Source organism: Saimiri boliviensis, chromosome 14 (assembly GCF_048565385.1).
Source record: "Saimiri boliviensis isolate mSaiBol1 chromosome 14, mSaiBol1.pri, whole genome shotgun sequence".
Taxonomy (NCBI): Eukaryota; Metazoa; Chordata; class Mammalia; order Primates; family Cebidae; genus Saimiri; species Saimiri boliviensis.
In genome coordinates, this window is record NC_133462.1 from 54205848 (window position 1) to 54229526 (window position 23679).

At 36.2% G+C, this 23679-nt stretch overlaps 1 protein-coding gene across 1 annotated transcript; it reads left to right on the top strand.

Moving 5' to 3' along the window:
* Positions 1-3593: 3593 nt before the first annotated feature.
* On the top strand, positions 3594-23132 carry ATP6V1G3 (ATPase H+ transporting V1 subunit G3). The gene is made up of 4 exons (XM_003938236.3): positions 3594-3664; positions 3858-3974; positions 16335-16435; positions 22791-23132. Exons 2-4 carry the CDS (start codon positions 3893-3895, stop codon positions 22917-22919), a joined length of 312 nt encoding a protein of 103 aa, XP_003938285.2. The 5' UTR covers positions 3594-3664; positions 3858-3892; the 3' UTR covers positions 22920-23132.
* The last annotated feature ends 547 nt before the right edge of the window (positions 23133-23679 follow it).

Consider the following 23679-nt stretch of genomic DNA (forward strand, 5'->3'; position numbering starts at 1 on the left):
TTGTGGTTAAGAAGAACAAGTGATGCTTGAGAAATGCCCTATGGCAGATACATATAAAGAGTTTTGAGGTGTATAAGAGAAAGAAGGAATCAATCAGGTCTAAGAGGATCTGGAAAGTTTCATCCTTTTAAGTAGACATTGGAAATGGATTTTGAATGATTTATTTTCGAGGCAAGCAAGAGTCAGACATGTGTCCCAGTGATAAGGAAGAGTCTGACGAAAGGCATAGAGACATGTTGCTGGTATTGAAGAGACAGTGAATGAGCTGGAGGAACAGAGGGAGAAAATCAGAGATGGGAGGCAAAAAGAAGGAGAGTCATTTCTTTATTTAAAATGGAATGAAAGAAAATAAGTGTTTGATATTTGATGTGTATTTATTTTATGTAGAAGAAAATTTAAAATGAGATGAGAAAATTTGAAATGTTTAATATTTAATGTATGTTTCTTTTATGTATTACTGCTCAGCTAAAATGAGTAAGTAAAATGAAGAAGGATACCATGTTCTGTAGACACACCCAGACCAAGCCTTAGGGTTTTGTTTAAAGATTGAATTTAGCAGTTTTGAGATACCTAGACGTTCCAGGCCTTTAGAAAACCAGGATTACATCTACTTTTCACTATTATTCAGACTCAAATACTGAACCAATGTGAGCAAAAGAAGGAAGGATCATATGATGAACTGAAATATACAGGAGCAATGACAGAATAAATAATAAGAGGAAGTCTGAGCAGAAATGAAACTTAAAAAAAGAGAAACCCAAAAGATATATACTGAACATATGCTAAATTTATAATTACAGCTATTCAAAACATTTGAGGGTCAGTTATCAAGTTAAGGACATGCAAAAATAAGAGGTATATTTCACTATGATCTTTTAACATTCAACATTCAAAATTTTATCATTGTTAGTAACTTTTTTACACTTTCACTGATAAAAACAAAATATGAAATAATTTAAGAAAGAGATTCAAAGAGCAGTGACCTAAATATACACTATATTGAGTCTTATACTTCCTTTTTATACAGCTTCTGTGACTAATATCCATTTCTCTATCTTATCTGAAAAAACAAATCCTCCGTACATTGTGAGATTTTTATGAAAATGTATAATTTAATTCTTGGTTTATCATTGAAACTGAAATCATAATATAATAACAATAATAACAATAATATTGATAAATTGTGTTTCTTATCTACTACACATAGAAATCATCAACATTGATATTCCATTAACATAGAAACAAAAAAATGACTTACAGTGCTCAAATTAGAAGGCAATCATATTATTTGTTTTAATTTCTAGGTATATAGATATAAAAAATAAAGTAGACTATAATAAATAGTAAGACCAAAGCAAATAATACCAAATAAACGGAATAGGAAAAAATCTTGCTGTTTAAAATGTTAATTCTTCAAGAATCTTCAAAAGTCAAGGAGACTTAGGTTAAGTCAAATTTCACTTTGTTTTGATATTTTTACTATTAATTATTCAAGCACACAGCGTTTAAATTGATTTGTAGATTTAATAGTTTTACACAGAGTGAAATGTCAATGGATATTCTTTGTTTTCTTCCATATTTTTCATCAGGAAAAGAAGAGAATCCTGGAAGGAAATTTTCCTGGAAAGAAAAACAGCATTGTTCAGCAGCCAGAACAGTGACCATGAGATCAGTTCAATTCTTCTACTTAGAAGCCACCTGACCTTGGGCCTGTCACTCAGGTTTTCTGAGCTGCAGTTCCCTAACCACTCGTCTTGCTTTTTTATAGGAGCTTTAGTTTCTCTACTGATAAAATTGGTGTGCTTCATAATAATAACACCCATGTGAGAACCAAATTACATATGGAAATATACATAATTGTAAAATATTGTACCCAGTTTCTAGCACCTAGATGATATTTCATTAGTGAATAGAAAAAGAAAAGCTTCTCTTACTGATGCTCAGTAACATAAAACATTTAAAGAATAAACTCAAAATATTCACTATAAGTAGAAGTTTTTGAAGTGCTGTTATCCTTAAAATGTTTGAGTTTCTAAGTGAAAAGTCACATTAGGAATCAGCTTTGATCAAAACAAAAGAATTATTCTTATAGCAAGTAAACCATTTGCATGATAATAATCCATGGATCTGTAATAAAGGTTAAATTCTCCAGCCAGGCTTTTACCTCTCTCTACTGCTACACTGTCTACCTCTCCTCAGCTTCATTTTTGCATTTGTTTTGCAATTTAGATTGTAAGAGTGTGTTCGGTATGGTTTTATACCTGCAGAAGGCTCTGGCAGTTTAAACCCACATAGGTTTGGGAGTGTGATTACTTCCCCTCCCCCACCCCCCCACCTAGAGCCCAGATTGAGATGAGAAGCTTCTTTGGCATCTTTCTCTGCTTCTGGGTAGATTTTTCTATCCCTCATTTTCAGTGAGAAAGTAAATGTTTGAGGGTCAGGAGAGGATGGAATTCATTCTAATTCTCCATGTTGGGTTCTCCCCAAAGCCTTGAATTCCTCTCCAGGACTTTTTCCTGTTAAGTCACCTTGTATCTTTTTGTCCAGAGGGATCAGACAAGAGTTGTGCTTGTTCAAAAACTGGTTTATCCCAGTTGCACTAGTTATTGTAATTATGCACTATAAATTAAGTACTTTGTAAGCTGATTAAATGTGACTGCAAAAAAAGTAAAAGTGATCCTTTTACTTGGAAAAGTTTTTCCTTTTGGAAATATGAAGGTAATGCACACATACTACAGGCATGTGGGTATGGATGAGACAGCTTGAAAAGATTAGGAGAAAATAATCATTAAAACCTTAAAAGATTTAGCACCCAGATTGTTTTACAATTGTATTTAAATCCAGACACCTTATTAAAGAAAATGAACCTGGCACTTACTGATGAGGCGAAAGAGGTATAGTTTGTGAAAGCAATAATACGTTAAACTCCAATCTGCAAATCATGTCAGAGGAAAAAGCCTTATTCTAAGTCAAAAGATTAGCTTTTCACTTCAAATAAAAATTTTAGATACATATAAATGATACTTTATGATTCTTCTCTGTGACCAATATTCTCATTTGTCCAATTGCTACTGAATCGAATCAAATCAGGTAGGATGGATTTTATTGTGCTATCCTAGGACAATATCCAACAGAAGCACTGAATAATACAAAATGCATGTTTAAATTATTTTACCTTACCCCCAACATACAGTTATAATCTATCTATATTACAATTACTACTAGTAAAATTACTAATTGTTTAGTCACCACACTAAGATCTCCCTGGAACCTCAGCCTATTGCATTACTTAATAGCAGCAAAATGCCCAGAAGAAATCTTTTCATTCCTGTCACCTGAGACCTTGCGGGAAAAAGTCTTTAGTCCACCATCTATGCACAAAGCCGGGGAACCTCTTTCTCAGCAAAGGATTAATACATTTTCTCTAAGCAGATAACTGTATCACTAGAAACATATTAAAGACCTGAAACAAAGTATTGCACGGACAAAGAACAAAGAAAGATACTGATTCTTAAAAGAAAAATTCAGTAAACATGTCAATATTTCTTGGAAGATTAGGGAAACTAATTTTCTACAAGGTTTTTTACTCATTATTTAGAAATAGAGGCAACACCTCGTTTATATCTCCTTATTTCATACAGAAGAGCTAACAATGGCAGAAATGGTAAATTCTCATTTTCTTCATACTGGTTTAACCTGTTTTTCTAGATTCCACCTTGGGCTTTCCTTGGGACCCAGCTATCAAGCCTGATCCAGCCAGTCTGAAACAAACAGCTGCATTTAGAACTCACTGTTGACACAACAATCTGAGTTATATGTTCGTTTTTAAAAGGGTAAGTGAACCCATTATTTCCCAGATTTCACAGGAGCCACTTCCTTGGAGCAGGCTACCATGACCAGCCAGACTCAGGGGATCCACCAGCTTTTTCAGGCGGAAAAACAGGCCAAGGACAAGCTAGAGGAAGCCAAGAGGAGTAAGTCTCACCTGTGAGGGGCTTGTCACGAAATAAACGAAGCAGTGGAATGCAGGGATAAGGACAGACTTTTGGATGAGGCAGCCCTTGTTTCAAACGTTGGTTTCTGTACTCCCTGTGAGACCTTTGCCCGTTCATTAAAATTACCCAGCCGTATATTCCCTATGTCTAGTGCAGGGATGAAGTTTCCTCCCTCAGTTCCTTTTGAGAGGCCATGAGCTCACGGACGTTAAGATTATAGAGATGTGGGCTTAAGCCTTAGCTATACAATGAATGAATGAATGCCTCAGTTTTCTTACCATTGTTAAGAGATAGCCAACTTCCAGATTGAATCTGCTTATTACTGAGTAAACTTGAGCAAATTATTTATTTTTTAAGCATCAGTTTTCATTTCCATAAAATTGGAATAATCATAGCTTCTTCTCATCCCTCTCAATAGCTTTTTAATATCTAATATTTTAAAATATTTACATTTTATTCTCATTTTCCACCTCTCTTTTTGTTTTGATTTTTATTAATTTATTTTTAAGAGATGGGAGTCTCAGTATGTTGCCCAGACTGGACTCCAGCTGCTAGATTTAAGAGAGACTGCTGTCCCAGCCTACCAAGAAGCTGGGACTACAGGCGCTTGCCACTGTACTCAGCTCTGTTTTTATTTGGTCATGCAGTCATGTACTTACACATAGAATGTCCTCACCGAACTCCAACCCCCTTCCTATTCTCTTTGATACAACAGCCAAATGAATAGGATATTAATATAATTCCCAATGTATGCAGGAACAGACCAGTGATTTGTTCAAGGACATATTTTATAAAATAGAAAAAAATTGTTCCAGGTACCATGCTCATTGCTTATCTTTATTCCTACAACCTTTACAGAAAATGCAAAAGTGATGCTTAGAGAAATTATACAACTTGTGTAATGTCACACAGAGGGTAAATGGAAGAGACAAGACTTAGATGAGCCGTAATTTCCAAGCCCAGATCTTAACCACTGCACTTCGTACAATTCATACAATTTGTATAATAAAAAAACTAACATGTCTCAGATTTACAACTGGAATTCAGGTTCCCAAAGCCAAGACATTTTTATTTCACTGTCCCCATTTCGTGTCACCTCATTATTCAATCCACAATAATTTGTAGCATCATTCGCTCTCTTTGTGATTGTCTGTCCTGCCTCTGCAATTAGATTCAGTCTGGTAAACAGGAGCCGTATCTTTAAAATGTGGCTTATGTAACTCTTTGGATGAATGTAGTGATGACATTGGAGTAGGTACTGAATTATTTCAATGTAATGAAGAAATAATATATTGCAATGCAAGAAAGGAAGTTAGTAAGAAAGCATGTACACTAAAGTTTTCAACCACAGGTAAATCATTTTCTTTTCTTAAGATAAATTGATTTCCTGAACACTCAGCAACATGGGCATCAACAACAAAAAAGAAAAGACTCCAGGTGGAGATGATAGAAGAGGAAAGGAAGAAAGACAGTGAAGGCAAAGTTTTCCTATTTCTCAATTTCTTTTTCTACAACCAAGTGTGGAAATGGTTGCAAGACGGTATGAATGCAGAGTACTTTTATAGAAAACAAAGCAGTTCTGGACCTGTGGTTGAAACAGCATAGAGAATTTTCCCTTTAAAAAATTTCAGGTTTTTTTTGTTTTGTTTTGTTTTGTTTTGACAGAATTTGGTTCTGTTCCCACTCTGGATTGCAGATGATCTGGATTCTTTGCAACCTCCATCTCCCGGACTCAAGCCATACCTCAGCCTCTAGAGTAGCTGGGACCACAGACGCACACCAGCACTTCTGGCCAATTTTTGTAGAGACGGGGGTTTCCCCATGTTGCCTGGCTGGTCCCAAACTCCTGAGCTCAAGAGATCCACTTGCTTCTGCCTCCCAGTTATTGGGATTACAGGCTCGAGCCACCACGTGGGCCTTTTAAAAAAAACTTCTTTAACAGTATTTAAAACATTCAGGGCGGGGCGCGGTGGCTCAAGCCTGTAATCCCAGCACTTTGGGAGGCCGAGGCAGGTGGATCACGCAGTCAAGAGATCCAGACCATCCTGGTCAACATGGTAAAACCCCGTCTCTACTAAAAATACGAAAAATCAGCTGGGCATGGTGGCGTGTGCCTGTAATCCCAGCTACTCAGGAGGCTGAGGCAGGAGAATTGCCTGAACCCAGGAGGCGGAGGTTGCGGTGAGCCGAGATCGCGCCATTGCACTCCAGCCTGGGTAACAAGAGCGAAACTCTGTCTCAAAAAAAAAAAAAAAAAAAAAAAAAAAATTCAGAACAAAAGACCAGATAATTTAAAGATGCGATAGTTATGTTGCCTTTGCGTCCTCATTATGGAGAATACAAAATGAAATACTGAGTCCATATTAATCAGTATTATTGTATGATTCAAATATTTTTACCAGCTATTTCTTCCTTTTTCAAGTCATTAGAGAATGAAAGTATTGCTAATCATGCAAGTTAGTTTGGGGTGAGAGCCAGTAGACAACAGGCTTCAAATTTCAGAATAAAGATAAAAGCCAAATTTCCTTTCCTTTCCTCTAGTGGATACGGTGTCCTTCTGCAATCTTGCCTCAGAATTCAGTATTGAAAAGTACATGTTGTCTTTTTTTTTTTTTTTTTTTGTGACATAGTCTCGCTCTGTCACCCAGGCTTCAAGCAATTCTCCTGCCTCAGCCTCCGGAGTAGCTGGGATTACAGGAGCCTGCCACCATGCCTGGCTAGTTTTTTAAAAAATATTTTTAGTAGAGACAGGGGTTTCACTATGTTGGCCAGGCTGGTCTCGAACTCCCAACCTCGCGATCTGCCCACCTTGGCCTCCCCAAGTGCTGGGATTACAGGTGTGAGCCACCGCACCCAGTTCATATTGTTTTATTTATACACAAAAATATTCATTTCATTTGCTAGTAACGTAAAATACCTGCATACTTTTATCTTAGTGTACCATGTCTTTTTCATGAATATTCAGGTGGATATTCAGCCAGTAATAATAAATACCCAGGCTTTAAAGACATTCTAGAAAACATTTTGACTTTCAACAACTAACCTCTGCACTCAGTTTTACGGAGAATGTCAGCCTGTCCTCTTTGCCTCAGAAAGCACAGGTTTTGAGGTCAGTTTTAACTGGAAAGAAACTGTTTTCTTAAAGCTATCAGCAGGTGTTACAGTTTATAGTTACAACAGCTTACTCACATAAGCAGTCTATGGCAAAATAGAAATATTACCTTATATCTAGGTGTATTATAACTTCTCTAATGCTTCAGTAGTTTTTGTTTAATTGAAGAAGATTTTTTGGGTACCTACTAATTCCAAGCCATTTTGATGTTTACACTGATGAATCAGAACGAGCTCTTCCTTAAAGAACTTCCCAGTGAGATAAATGCACAAATGACTATTTTAAAAAGAAAAAGGACTCATGGTGACAGGAGAGGTAAAAACAGTTATTATTTTAGTAAACCCATATATTTTTGCTTTATTTTTTCATAAAAAGATTCACTTGAAATTCTGACACATTAAGGCAAAATGAGGACCAAGAAGTCGCGATAGTGAACACCATTGCAGACTATCTATGTCATTTCCTCGTTCTTAAGTCCATTATTTGAAAGACCCTCAAAAACTTAGGCATAGAGTGATAGAACAGGACCCTTGAATATATTATTTTTAAGAAAAAGAAAGAGAGGAGGAGGGAAGGGTGAGAAAGAGGAAAAGAGAAAGAAAACAGTAATTCACATGTTAATCATTTCAGGAAAATACAAGATTAATAAGGTTATTTATATATTATGCTGCAAAAATGTTAATATATTCCATTAAGGAAAACTGCCTCAGATCCTGGTGCAGTTGCTACATAATGCAGTATATGGTCTAAGTGTTTTACTTTCAGGAATACGGATAAGGGATTATGAACCTGAGATATCAGGAACTCTTCAGAAGGCCATGAGGTCCATAGAAATTGAATATGCAGGTCTCTACTCTCAAGACATCCACCAGCTACTGAGAGAAAGGAAAGCTGACAGGGACATAGGCAGGACTGTGGACAGGCTTCAGAATTCAGACTGGGAAGTGGTACAGTATAAAAGCATTGACTTACATTGAAAACCTATCATTTTTAATGTCATTTAACATCTTCGAGTTTCAGACTTTTTCTGTAAATAAAAATAGAAGTTGTAATACACACACACGCATATATAAACAATAAAATAAAAATAAAAATAACTCGTGTGTATTCTGCTTTACTCTCTTGCACATATTTTTCTGATTTTTTTTTTTCTTTTTTTTTTTTTTTTTTTTTTTTTTTTTTTTTGAGACGCAGTTTCGCTCTTGTTACCCAGGCTGGAGTGCAATGGCACGATCTCGGCTCACCGCAACCTCCGCCTCCTGGATTCAGGCAATTCTCCTGCCTCAGCCTCCTGAGTAGCTGGGATTACAGGCATGTGCCACCATGCCCAGCTAATTTTTTGTATTTTTAGTATAGATGGGCTTTCACCATGTTGACCAGGATGGTCTCGATCTCTCGACCTCATGATCCACCCGCCTTGGCCTCCCAAAGTGCTGGGATTACAGGCTTGAGCCACCGCGCCCCGCCATATTTTTCTGATTCTTAAAACATCTAGGTTATATATTTTTGTATATTACTATAAGTAATAACAATAGAAGAATGAAACAGACTAGAATGATCTCATTCCATTTGTTTTTAAGCCTGCTGTAAGTTCTGGGTTTACCTTTCCTAAAACAAAGAGACCAGGACTGCTTCTGGGGTAAGATAACTAGAAATGTTCAAACATGTGTCTGTATTCACTGATTGCAGATTATATTTATTAGTTAAAGCTGTCACACACTTTTATGTGCAAAACTGCCTATTTTGGTTGAATTTAGATGAAATCACAGTAGTTTACACTACTTTAAATTATCTTACCTAGATTCAATGCTCTTTACTTAATAAATTGTTCGTTAATCAGAACATAAAAGTGGGTGTGCTGGTCCAAGACAAGTTACCTTTTTAATAGGTAACACCTTTTAAAACATCAGAAATCTTCCCTGGAGCTCCAGGTTTGGGGTATTGAACTGAAACTTCAATCAGATCTAGTTTAAAAATTCAGAGTACCACTATCAACAGGAGGAATAGAGACTTGTGTTTCTCAGAAATATGTTGCATTTTTACTTTTAGTCATGATTTTTCTTAAGAGAAGTATTTACTTCACTTACACCCATTGCAAACTTTTAAAACTCTATAGCTCTGCATGAACACTGTTCTGAAATATTCAAATGCATGCAATTCAGCATCACATAAAGAACTCATATTCCCAAATCATTTCTGAGCAGACACGATAAACTCTTCTACAAATAAACACTCAATCTATTTACTTTGGAAGCTGCAGAAAGTAGCATTTCTGTTTAACTAAAAATAACAGTTGGATTATGGGATATAGATAGAAAGAAATAGCAAAAAAATACATTGTAAATTTTCCAACCTGGAGATGAGAAAAATTGAACAAGCAGCTATATTTAAAACGTCCTAAAAGCTGTAGACAATCATAACAAGTGGAGAACATACCAACATACCGCTCTAGCTTTCTCCCAAAATAGTATGGTCAGTGGTCATTCCCTGCAGCTGTTCTGCCTGGGTCCCCGTCTAACTTCTGCTTCTTATTAGCTGTGTGACATTGGGATGCTTACCTGTTAACCTTGCTATGCCTGTTTCTTCAGCCTCAAAGTGGAGATATTAACAGTACGTACCTCACAGAGTTGTCTCGATTGACTGAGCTAACACTTATGAAAGACTTAATACACCACTTGGCATAGAGGAGGTGCTCAACAAATTTTAGCTATTCATACTATTTCAATATCTAATAAAAATAATTTTGTTGAAAAAAACAGCAAGATAGTTAAGTTCTGGAAATGTCTTAAGCATGGTCCTCTATGAGGTCTCTCATTGAATTACACTTTGGTGCAAAATAAATACTTAACAAAATATTTCTGCATTCTAGACACTACATCACATAATACTGTAGTGCAAATTTATTTTTGTGGGTCTATAGGATGCCAAACATCCATAATTTTTTCAATCAGTAAATTGCCTGCTTGCTTCCAAATATGCATATATTCTGAATTCTTTCAATAAGCACCTTGATTTAATAAATTCTTCACTATGGAAGGGGATGTTTTTGTTCATAAAGACAAGAGTTTTAATAAACTAATAAAAGTTGTTGTGTAAGAATTTCATGGGCCTGTCTTGCATGTTTTGTAGGCCTGTAAATACTTCCTTTGCCTTTATAGTCCACAGACTAACAGAGTATTTGGGAGTGTATTGGGCTTTCATTTCTTCAAGTAGGTAATATTAAAATAATAACCACAGAGCATTTTCATCTATTAATAGCATTTGGTTATATTCCGTCCAGGAGGTACACAAAGCTAATTGTTATATTTTTAATAAAGAAAATAGAAGAAAAGCAAAAGAAAACCCAGGAAGTGACGATCTGACAGGCAGTAGGTTTAGCGTGAGAAGCTCTAGCAGTGACAGTCAGCAAAGCAGTTTGCCTCTTTGTTCTTCTGGTGACATTTCTTTCCTAATGTTTGTAGTCGCTGAGAAAAATAGCAGCATTCCTTGAATCAGGTTGGTTTTATCACAGCATTGACAACTGCCCAGCAAAGCCAGGAAGTTCCGTTTGGTTTGGTTTTGCTTTGTTTTCTGAGTGAAAGAATAGATCGAAAATGGTTATTACTAACAGAAATCTTCAAACATTACCAAAGTACCCTTTGTTTATATAGCAAATGAAAATGGCTTCTGAACTGTTCGTGCATATGTTTGTCGGGTGGCACGTTCATTTCCATGCGTATTCTTTCCACAGCATGAGAGCATCTGGTTTTGCCTCCAGTGTTTAACTAGCATTGTTTTCTCTATGGTCCTTACTGATTCTCTGCATTGTTTCTTAGGGATGCTGTAATTAATGACCATATATGAGGTGGGTTTAAACAGAAATTGATTATCTTCTGGAGGCCAGAAGTCCAAGCAGAACATGCAGCAGGGTTGGAGCCTTCTGGAGGTACTGAGGGAGAAACGCCATGCCTGTGTCCTGGTCACTGGTGATGGCCAGCCCTCCTGGGCACTCTTGTCTTACAGCTGCTTCATTTTATTCTAGACCTCCATCATTACACGGCCTTCCTCCCTGTGTGTCTGCTCTGACTCTATGTCTCTGTATCCAAATTTTCCTTATAAGGGAAGTAGTTGTTGGATTTAGGGCCCATCTTAATCCTTTATACCTCATTTTACATCTGATTACATCTACGAAGACCCTATTTCCAGGTAAGGTCACATTCACAGGTACCAGGAGTTAGGTCTGCAACATATATTTTCGGGGAGAACAATTAAATCCTCTAACTGTCAAATCCACTTGACCACCTTGAGCCTTTATTTCATTTTCTTTGCTCCCCTTTGTTGCTTAAAATTTCTCAAAAAAGTCGCCTATATTCCCGTGTCTACAATTTTCTGTTCCGTTTTCTATGGAACATCTCTTCCTGTAACTCCACCAATAGGTCCTCTTGCCAAGATTACCAGTGTTGCTAAACTTAACGTTAATTCAGTATCTCACTGACAATTAGATCCTCCTTTCATCTTTGAAACTCTTTCTTCGTTTGACTTTGGAACACTACTCTCATGATTGGCTTCCTGTTGCCTTCTTGATCTTCTAAGTCGGGACCCCCAACTTGGACGTGTTCTCTTATATACTGGCAGGTACTTCTGAGGTGATCTCATCTAATCTCATGTCTTTAAATACCAGCTCCATGTTGATGACTCCTAAACTTAATATTCCCAGCACTTGTTGCTTCCCTGATCTTTAAGTTCATATAAGTATCAGCCATCAGCCTTTTCAGCAGCATTATTGGATGTTGAATAGGCATAGCAACGAAATTGCAGTATTGACTCCATCCCCCAAATAAAGTGGTGTCATCATTGTCTCGTCTCTGTCTCTCTTGCTCATGTATCAGCTCTACCTCCAAAATACACCCACCCTCTTCTTGCCAACTGTACGTCGACTTTACTATTTCCAGCAATTATTAACATTTGCCTGAAAAGTTGCAAAAAATTTCAAACTGATCTTCCTTCTTCTCCTTTACCCCTACAATGCATTTTCACCACACCAGCCAAAGTAATCCTTTAAATCACAAGTAGTATTATGACACACCTTGGCTAAGAACGCTTTCTGAATTTAGTACTTCAAAGACCAAAATTCTTTCCTCGACCTGTGAGGTCTACATGACCTGGTCCTGCTACTGTCTTTCTAATACTATCTCCTAACATTCAACCATCCTGTTCTCTTGGCTCCAGCCAGGATGGTGTTTTTGCTCTCCCCTGAGCATGGCAAATATCCTCCCACCTCAGGGCCTTTGCTCTTGCTGTTCCCTCTGCCTGGAACACTCTTCCCCTTCAGATATCTGCATGACTCGTTGTCGTATACCTTTAGGTCTCTGTTCATGTACGATTTCATCTGAGAGGCCTGATCTGTCTGCAGTAGAATCCACCACCATCTTTCTCTACCCCTAATTCTCCTTTCTTCATCATCATCCCTGTCATATTATATACTTCTTGTCCATCTTCTATTTTTATCTCCCCAGCTACATTCAGAACACAAATTCCATGAAATAAAAATTTTGTGGTTTTCGCTGCTATATCCTTAGATCTACAACAGTGTGTGGCACAGAATAGACAGCTGGGAATGTTGGTTAGATGTCTCTTATTTTGGTTTTCTGTCTCACCTGATACTGTTGGCTATGTCCTACTTGGAATGTACTCTTCTGTCTTTTGGGTTCTCCTATTTCTTTGATTACTGCTGGCACCTTCCAAGATTCCTCCTCCTTTTCTTGAAGGTTGAGCATTAATATCCCCCAAGCTGAGACCTCAGGCTTCTTTTCTCCTCATTCTCTACACTCTCTCTTGATTTCTGTCTAATCCATTGCTGTAACTAGCCTATATACAGGACCCAATGACTAACATGCAAAGTTCTGTCTTCATTTCAGACCTTCCTCCTGCATCTGGTCTGCCCAGCTGTCCCCCGCACGCTTCCAATTAAATCTCCTGCGGGAAGCTTACAGAGGTTTCTCTAGTGACAGCCTGAGGACTTCTCAAACTGATGCTTTACTCCTTGCCTTCCTTTTGAGCAAAAGGCCCCCAGGAATTGGACCTGTTTTTCTAATAATGATTTTAAATAATTAACAAACTACTTTTGTCAAACACTTTATATACATTTTTTTCTAATCCCTCCAATGAGTTTTTATAGTAGATTATTAACTTTGTCTTAAACATGAGAAAACTCAGTCTCAGTAACTTGCTTAAAGTTACAAAGCTTCTAATGTTTTATTGTAGTGACGCCATTGCATGATTTTGATTCCCTTCGATGATAAATAAAACCCTGTCTTTTCCATCAGGAAGAGTCTAGAACAAATTGAACAATCCAGGCAACAGAATGAGGTTTCTCTGCACCTCAAGAATGTACTGCATCTGGGGACAGTCAGTTCACTTGGCCTGTCCTGTTCAGAAGGCCAGGGAGGTTCCATCTTCGAGCAATACCCTTTGTCGCCTACACGGAGTTCAGTTTTAACCTGCCTAAAACTGATTTCTTAAATCCTTTTTCCACAAGTCACCTAAAAATCAGTCCCAATGCCCCTTTCTCCCCCGTTTTGGTCGCAGCAGGTGTGTTTTTAATGCTTACAAAGAAGTAGGTATAATTTCAGAATCTGGCAACCTTCTTACACGAAGACAGAAGCAAGCTCGAGGTTAGTACTAGTGGATTTGATGCATGCCATTTTGCTGCACCTCTAACAGAACAGCCGGCTTTAGGCTTTAGCTTTTTTCACTGGATTAAATCAGGTGGAGCATATGCAGGCTCTCACACACCAGCAGCTGCTGAGTCTATCCAGAAAATTGCTGTGCCAGCAGCGATTTCCCTGTGGCTCTCGCATTTAATTGAATCAGAACCAGCAGGTGACTGGTGCCATGACAAGGGAATCACAGACACTCTCTGAGCCTGTCACCCTGTGATGGAGCTTAATATACAGCCTCTTAGTGAAGCGCTGAATTCTGCTTATGGGTAGGGCACGCAGAGCCTTTCCTGTGATTTATTTTTTTAATGTGCTGGAGAGGCGTAACTTTAAAACCACTATTTTTAGATATTACACAATTAAGATGGAGAATAATGAGGCAACTGATTTATTTTGTAAAATAATTATGTATCTTACAACCCATTATTACTAAAAAAAAACAAACAAAACTTAACATTCTGTATTTTAGTCCTGATTTATGTAACTAACCAGATATATTTACATAAACACATATTCTCTAAAGTTTTTTAAACTAAAATATGTTGCAACTGAGCAGATGCAGCTCAATCAAGTGGAACATTAAACTAAATCTTAATCATAATAATTACTGATTTTACATTTTCACTTTCAAGGCATTTTTAATTTGTCTCAGAAAGGGTCAATCAATAGTTATTATGTAATATATAGTATATATTAAAAATCAGATTCCCAAATAAACAAGTCGAAGGTATTGCTTAAAGTCTCATTCCTACCATTGATTGCTGTCTAACATATTTTAGTAATAGAAAACCTTTAGAGAACATGTTTTTATATAAATATATAAGGTTAGTTACATAAATGACAAACAGAGATAAGGAAGTGGGTTGGAGATCAAGAAATAGTTTTTCCTCCCAACATATCATTGGTTTATTCTGTTCACAATCTCTGTGAATAACATATGTGTAGCTGTCAGGAAATGGTTACAACTATAGAGAATGAAGGAATCAGTATATACAAAATGGTAATTAGCATTAATTAAGGAAAAGATAAGCATTGCTATTAATGTTCCATTAAGCCTCAAGCAACAGAAGAGCAGTAGTTTCCACCTGACCTTGGATTTTAAAGAAAGTGTAGGCAAGGTAAATGTCTGCTCGGAATGAGGTCTTCCCAGACCATTCAAGGGTGGTATGCATTAAAAGAGACACATTTCAATTTGTAACGCAGTGACTCTATTTTTATATACGTACAGTGACTAGTGGAGCAACTCAAACTTCGAAGGGAGGGAAATTGAGAACCATCTCTGTGCAAATGCTGCAAAGGTTGATACATACATAGGTAAATGGCAGGCAGACCAAAGTTTACACTAAGATTTTCTTTTATGCTACTTAATGAGAACACATTTTTTTTTTAGTTCAGAGTCCTTTACAATATAACAAAGAGTTGACAAAAATTGTAAACAATACTTAAGAAACATTATTAAAGGAAAAAACTATTAATGGGCAAAAGAATGCAGGCATTTTACTGAAATCAAAAGACAATAGATTCATAGAGAAAAAGAATTTTAATGTAGTTCAGGGTTTCTTTAAAGTTTTAATGATCATGAAGCATTAGTAGCTAAGCCCAAGGTGGTAGGTGGAGAGAGCATAGCACCAATTAATATCAGTCTATAACCCCCAAAACTTACTCTGGTTGTCAAAAAAACTCATGTGCTCAGCTAATGATTACCACAGCACTGTGTTCGTCTAAAACTTTCATTTATGTTGTCTGCTAGCTTAAGGCTTACACCTTTGCTCTTAATAAAAGAAAAAAGGCTACTTAACTAAATCTCCTAATCATTAAAAACAATTGGTTTTATAGCCACTTTCAAGAAAGTTCCCCTCAGAGAAAGTTACAAAAAAAAAAAAAAAAAAAAAAAACTTTGATGATTGTGAGGCTTAATCAGACATTGTAGAGTCAACAAATGGTAAGAAAAAAAATCCCAATAAAACGTTTCTAAAAATTGTAAATTAGTTTGATAGAGTCTGAGTTGAATGTTTGTAGTGATTTTGGACATCTGCCAGTGTTAAATCGGATCCAGTTGGTGTGGACTGAAGGATTCTGGCAGCAAATCAAGACCAAAAATCTGACCAAATAATGTCTTTTTGAGTAAGTGACAGCTAGAATCTGTTCTCTGGCATTACTGCTGTGAGTAAATGGGCAGATATTTCATTTAAACATCTAAGTGTGAAAAAAAAGTTGTCATTTACATGTCCTAAAGAATCCAACAGAAAAAAATTACATATTTTTCAAGGTCTATTGTTTTTTAATAAAGTTTGCCATTCTAGAAAAAAATCATCAAAAAATAATGGAGAATGTATCCATTTTTTTAAAAACGAAGCTTGCAGTTCCATATGCATGTATGTGTAACACATACATATATATATACACACACACACACACATAGTTGTTTATATATATATATATATATGTCTTTGTTACATAGGGACAGAAATATTAACAATGATATACATATATATATATATATATATATATATCATTATTAATTTTCAGGAAAAGGAAAACGACTGAAGCAAGCCAAGGAGGAAGCAATGGTAGAAACTGACCAGTATAGAATGCAGAGAGATAAGGAGTTTCGACTAAAACAATCTAAGGTGAGAAAGAAAGTCAGCAGTTTCTTATGCAGAATAGGTAAGACCTTCATATTCATAAGGTGTAATATAGACTATAGAGAGAAAAACCATGCTGCAATTGAGCAGATACAGTTCAATCAAGCTGAGTACCAAACTAAATCTTAATCATAATAATTAATGTTTTTACATGTTCACGTTCAAGGCATTTTTAGTTTGTCTCATAAAGGGTCAATCAATCATTATTATATAAAATATAGTATATATTAAAAACCATATTTCCAAATATAAGGGTTGAAGGGATTGCTTAAAGTCTCCTTCCTACCACTGATGGTTGACTAACACATTTTAGCACACAAAAGCTTTAGAGAACATGTTTTTATATAAATATATATGGTTAGTTACATAAATAACTAACATTTCCAAGATTTACAAATGACCAAAGTAGATATTGTTACAAATTGCTGAAAAGCCTTCTGGTATTTTCTGATTATCTTTGCAACTGGCTGACTCATTCAATAAATCTTCCTTTTAGAGATAAACAAATGTTTTTTTCCTACACTGGCATATTTTTAAATATCTGCAGTTTACTGTAAATTATAAATGCACGAAATCTTTGGAGCCAACATCCTCCCTTCCATGTTGCAACATGGTTTAAAAGAAAGTACTCAGCTCCATGTGTCATAACTAAATTGTATATGATATTTTATTTTGTCCTCGGTAAAAACATACAGAAAGCTCTGTGCAAAAGTCTGACTTTGCAAATAGATTATAAGCAATTTGGAAATCCTCTTTATTTACAACTTTCATTTTAGTGCTGATGGATAAAAAGATCATGTAGGATTAAGTAAATAGGACCACATGATCATAAAATCTTTCTCATCAAATAAAAAAAAAAAAGTCCTTTATGGAATAAAGTAGAACACTCAGCAAAAATAAATATTTTTATCAATGTTTGAAAATAACACGATTGGCCTTTGGCTATTTCTCTCACCACATTCCTACCACCCTAGTCTCTATTAGTTCTGTTCTAGCCATATTTGCCTTCTGTATTTCCTCAAGAAGACAGAACATGCCCCTACCACAGGGCCCTGCCATGTACCATTCTCACACTCTGCATTTCTTTTCTTCAGATACAATCATGTTTCTTTGATCTCTGCTCAATTGTTAGTGCCTCTTCCTGATCACTTCATCTAAAATTGTGTCTGTCATAAATGCACACCTATTGTAGCCCATTGCTTTTCCTCATAATACTTAGCATTATCTCACATAATTTATATTTACTTTTTTTTTTCATATTGCCTATCTTTCCTTCTGGGACTTTAAACACCAAATGAATCATTTATTTGTTTTTTTCTCTGTTTTCCTAGATATTAGTGCTTGCCACACAGTAAACATGCAATAAATATTTGTTAAAAGAATAACTTTTTTTTTTTTTTTTTGCTTTTTTCCTTATTGAATCCTGTCCTAACTGTGATTTATTAGGACCTGAGAAAACAACCATTCTTAACATTATCCCACTTTGATTATCTTTTTTTTTTTTTTTTTTTTTTTTTTTGAGACGGAGTTTCGCTCTTGTTACCCAGGCTGGAGTGCAATGGTGCAATCTCGGCTCACCGCAACCTCCGCCTCCTGAGTTCAGGCAATTCTCCTGTCTCAACCTCCTGAGTAGCTGGGATTACAGGCACGCACCACCATGCCCAGCTAACTTTTTGTATTTTTAGTAGAGACGGGGTTTCACCATGTTGACCAGGATGGTCTCGATCTCTTGACCTCGTGATCCACCCACCTCGGCCTCCCAAAGTGCTGGGATTACAGGCTTGAGCCACCGTGCCCGGCCCTGATTATCTTATATAAGATATTTCTGATATAATTATTTCCATTTTTTAAGTAATGACAAAACTGATTATAATTTCAGAAAGTGCTTGTGTTAAATCTCTTCAAAAATTATTTCTCCAGAAGCATCTTACCAGATATATATCTTGTTCAGGTTATTTGTTCTCTGCTTTGGTTAATAATTAAATAATTAGAACTCCTCATAGCTCTCATAATTAGCAGTCCAAGCCAATTTTACAGCTACTTGATCAAAAGCTCACATAGAAAGGTCAGCATATTTAAGCCTCGTCTATTTTAAGCATATTGTAAAACCATTAGCACAGATCTTCTTTCCTTGGCATGACCTCCATATGTCAGGCATATTGCTATTTCACTTAAATCTCATCTCATTAACCCAGGGCAATTAGGAGTTTGGGAGGAGACCCAAAAAACCAGCTTCCTGTCTGCTGTGGGTGTTGTATCTTGATGTTACTGTTTTGTTGCTTTTTAGCTCTTGTTAATACATGTACTTTTTCAAGCGCCTGACTTCTCACCAGAAGCAGGTATCCCAATGTGGGCTGTTCATGAGCAAATATTGTTTCATCAAAAATCTATTTATCCCTTCCTTATTGCTATCCAAGATAACATCTTCTACTGAAGAAGATATTACATTGCTAAAAAGAAATCTGGACTACAGTAGAAAAATTAAATCTGTTGTTAATATAAGTAAAAATCAGAAAAATCATGAATCTAAACAGAGAACCTGAAAATGGTTTCCTTGGGCACACTGAAGACCTTTATATCTTGACTCTTTCTTCCTGAATTTATATTCCAAAAGCATTTTATTTCCTGAAAGCAATCACAAATTGAGATCATAAAACTGTGTTTTTCATATGACAGAAGGATCTGAACATTTAAACAACTTACAAAGAAACATATTGAATGTTTAAATATTTTCCATCACCATCAGTCATTATACTGTTAAGCTATATGTCAGTTTCAAAGTTGTCATTTTGAAAATTAATATGGAGAAGTTCTCACATGTCACCCTTAGTCCAAACGTATCATTACCTGTTACAGAATTATCAATTACTAATTTATACATTGTCAGAAACATTCAGGTAACAGGCTTCCACCAACATGGGCAACAGAACACAGGTAATGAGTTTTCTGTAATATCAAGAGATCTGATCATTCCACTCAACACAAAAATGTGTATTGAGCATCTACTAAGTGCCACACAGTGTTTAAGGCACTTGTAATACATCAAGGAACAAGTTGGCACTGATTCTTGCCTTCGTGTCACTTCCATTCCTTCACTGAAACTCCTACATGGGTTAAATCAATACTCTGCCTGCAGATACCAAGATAAGGAATTCTTCCCCAGGAAAACCATTTAAAATAGTGTATGACTTGTCATTGTTATAGTATTACATAGGAAACACTGTAGAAACTCAAAATTACTGGGTATCAAATAAACTCAGAAATAATATTTTGTTTATGCCGAATGAAACAGGATTGTGGGGGTATTGCAACGGTATTACAATGTTTCTGAAAATACAGAACAGATTGGAAAAGTATGAAAAGTACGAGTAGGACAATCAGTGAAAATTATAATCACTAACACATACGGATTACTTGTTCAAAGTTAAACTTCTTTTTTTTGGAAACAAAATCTTGCTCTGTTGCCCAGGCTGGAATGCAGTGGCACAATCTTGGCTCACTGAGACCTCCACCTCCCGGGTTCAAGTGATTCTCCTGCCTCAGCCTCCCAAGTAGCTGGGATCACAAGCATGAGCCACCTCGCCCAGCTAATTTTTGTATTTTTAGTAGAGACTGGGTTTCACCATGTTGGCCAGGATGGTCTCAATCTCCTGACCTCATGATCTGCCCACTTCAGCCTCCAAAAGTTCTGGGATTACAGGCTTGAGCCACCAGAGAGTTAAACTTCTGTGCCACGTGTCATTTTTATAAGTCTCTCTGGAAAATGATTGTGGTGTCTCGGCAAGCCACATTAAGAATTCAACTAATGTTAACAGCTGCCATCGATTGCCGCACTGTCCAAAATGGTGACCACTTTACATGTGGCTACTAAGCACTTGAAGTGTAGCTAGTCCCAGTCAAGATGTGCTTCAAGTGTCAAATACCAGATCCTAAAGTCTTAGTATGAAATAAAAGAATGTCATAATGTTTACATTGCTTGTATGTTAAAATATGAATATTAGGTTAAATATAATATATTAAAATAACTATAACTATTTCTTTTACTTTTTTTTTTTTTTTTTTTTTTTTGAGACGGAGTTTCGCTCTTGTTACCCAGGCTGGAGTGCAATGGTGCGATCTCGGCTCACGCAACCTCCGCCTCCTGGGTTCAGGCAATTCTCCTGCCTCAGCCTCCTGAGTAGCTGGGATTACAGGCACGTGCCACCATGCCCAGCTAATTTTTTGTATTTTTAGTAGAGACGAGGTTTCACCATGTTGACCAGGATGGTCTCAATCTCTTGACCTCGTGATCCACCCGCCTCGGCCTCCCAAAGTGCTGGGATTACGGGCTTGAGCCACTGCGCCCGGCCAGGCTCTTTTACATTTTTAATGTGGTTTCTAGAAAATTTATAATTATATATATATGAGCTGCCTTTGCGGCTCATATTACACTTCTGTTAGATGCAACCACTCTGCACACTGACCACTGAATCTGGTTTGCATTTTACAGTATCTTATCAAATGGCATATTATCCCTATTAAGAAAAAAATAGAGAACCTAAGGTTGAGATTAACTTTTCCAAAGTCATTCAGAATGGTTACACTAAACTAGCTAATGACAGCTATTTTTAATACTGTCCCAAAGAAAAGTAGGTAATAGTTTCACAACAGTTTCCTTTTAATTTTTTGCCACTAGAAGACATTGAATTTAGAGAAAATCTTTTTTTCTTTTTTTTAAGTTTGGTAGAATCCCACTTAAGGTACTAAATTTAGAAGAAAAATTTTGAGCTTGGTAGAACCATTTCAATACGTAGTTCTCTTCTATTTTAAAATTTCTTCTTAGCAAGGGAAATTTGATCCATATGTTTCTGCTTCTTGTATACTCACTTATCAAAATGTTATTCTGCGAAAGTTATTTGATGGCTTAGAAGCTGCAACTTCTCAAAATTATTTTCTTTGAACTGAGAAGACCCTGTTGCCTGGACTGTAAACAGAAAAGAACTTGAACCCAAGAGCCCCAAAGGCATTTGATTTCAAGCCTAGGACTCAAAAAGATCATGCAGATTTTAGAATTTAGAATAGTCTAACAACCCTGAAGTAGAAGTCAGTCATTAGCAGAGTCTCTTGGATTAAATTAAATGCACACTTTTCCTCAAGACTCAGAAGGAAAAAGCAAACAAACATAAAACAGTCTTCTTGCCGTTAAAATGCCATGTTTAAGAAAGGCTGAATTTACAAAGGTGATACATTAGGAGTTGATTGTTTGCTTTAATAAAGGCTAACTTTCAAAGTGTTTCACTGCAGAATTCCTTTAAATTGTTAATTCCCCTGATGAAATGATATTTTGATCAAATCATTTCTGGATAAAGAAGCTAAGAGGAAAGAGCTTATAATGGAAAAGACTGAGAATCACTGCCAATTAAAGAGCAACTAGCAAGATATATTACACTATATCTAAAATTATAATGTAACTAAATGAACAAGCATACTCAATTTGAAAGAAATACAACTTACACTAAAATTTTCATGATAATATCTATTACCCCAAAAAATCCACTTGTATGGCCAAGCACAGTGACTCATGCCTGTAATTAGGGAGGCCAAGGCACTTTGGGAGGCCAAGGCAGGAGGATCACGAGGTCAGAAGTTCAAGACCTGCCCGGCCAACATAGTGAAACCCCGTCTCTACTAAAAATACAAAATTAGCCAGGTGTGGTGGCACGCGCCTGTAGTCCCAACTACTTGGGAATCTGAGGGGAGAATTACTTGAATCCCCTGGGTGACACAGTAAGACTTTGTCTCAAAAAAAAAAAAAAAAAAAAGAGGAAATACACTTATGAATATAAAAGTATCTTATAGGGCATATTGTGACTGTCTTCCTGATAAACAAGACATGGTCAGTTCAGATAATGTATTTTAAAAATAGAAAAACCAGTTATTCACTCAAAAAAACAGCGAAGGTGGGTTTAATGGTATCTTTCAACTACATTTTCCAGACTTATAATTCAGAAAGTAAATAATGGGAAAGATATGGAAACTGTTATAAACGCATGAAAAATACAATGGAAAAGAACTTCTGGGCATCGTTTCATGATTATAAATGTGTATTCAATTTGTACCATGTGGAGGTCGGTTAAAAGTGAAAGTAATCTGCTATGACCAGCTTGAATATTTTATGAAAGTTCAACCTTCCCACTCAGGGCATTGATGATCTTGTCTGTTCTCTGAAAAAAAATTCTAGATAAGGAGTGCATAATTGTGCACCATAGGAAAATCATCAGTAAACAGGCTAAGACAAATTTAACTTGTAAAACAATAAGTTGCATTACGATGTTGTGAATTCTCTGTTTTGTTTTGGGAGATAATGGGCTCTCAGAGTAATCTCTCAGATGAAATAGAAGAACAAACACTAGGGAAGATACAAGAACTTAATGGACACTATAATAAATGTATGGAAAGTGTGATGAAACAGCTCGACCATGGTCTGTGACATGAAACCAGAAATCCATGTGAACTACAGAGCCATCAAGTAAATGTACATCATATTTTTCGAGGAAAAAAAAAGGTGTGTGAGTGCCACCTAGTTGCTTATGGCTTCATGTTTTTCTATTAAGAAATTTGAAATGTAAATCTTAAATTTACATTTACAGAAAATGTGACATAACTCATGCTTTGGCATTGCATTAAACAAAACAAAACACAACTGTTGCTATATCTTTCTAGTAATAATGATGACCTTATAATTTAACTTGGAGTAAGTCAAGAATGCATAAGAGTAACATGTTTTTTAACACTTGCGAGAAAAACCTGGTCATGACAGGTTTTTAGTGGGTGTCAGGTTTTTTTATTTCTTCTCCTTTTCATCGATTTGAAAACACACTCTTAATTGTGTTAAAAGATAATTTGCTAAAAGTTAATCTTTAAGCAGGATATGCTTATGACTCTCCAACAGACCTAAAAATGAACATGTCAAAGGTTTTATTTAATTCAGTAATCAATGAGGAAACCAGTAAGACAGAGAGACAGAAATAAAGAATTATGGGTTATATAACCATTTTTAAACACAGATGGGTTTTATAATCATTTTGTCTGACCTCAACTAAACGGATATTATTTTTAGGAGAAAAAAGTAAATGATAAATAAGCTGATAATAGATTTTGGAGCTTTGAAAAAAAGAAAAAAAAAAGATATACAAAGAAAACGTCCAGGAGATATAGTAAGTTACTGTACCACTAGCCCAGTCTCCTAG

Bases quoted from the DNA above. Each gene is read 5' to 3' on its own strand.
- ATP6V1G3 (XM_003938236.3), top strand. From the start codon at position 3,893: ATGACCAGCCAGACTCAGGGGATCCACCAGCTTTTTCAGGCGGAAAAA. The intron at 3,975-16,334 runs GTAAGTCTCACC...ATTAATTTTCAG, and splicing joins GCTAGAGGAAGCCAAGAGGA to GAAAAGGAAAACGACTGAAG. The intron at 16,436-22,790 runs GTGAGAAAGAAA...TTGTTTTGGGAG, and splicing joins TTCGACTAAAACAATCTAAG to ATAATGGGCTCTCAGAGTAA.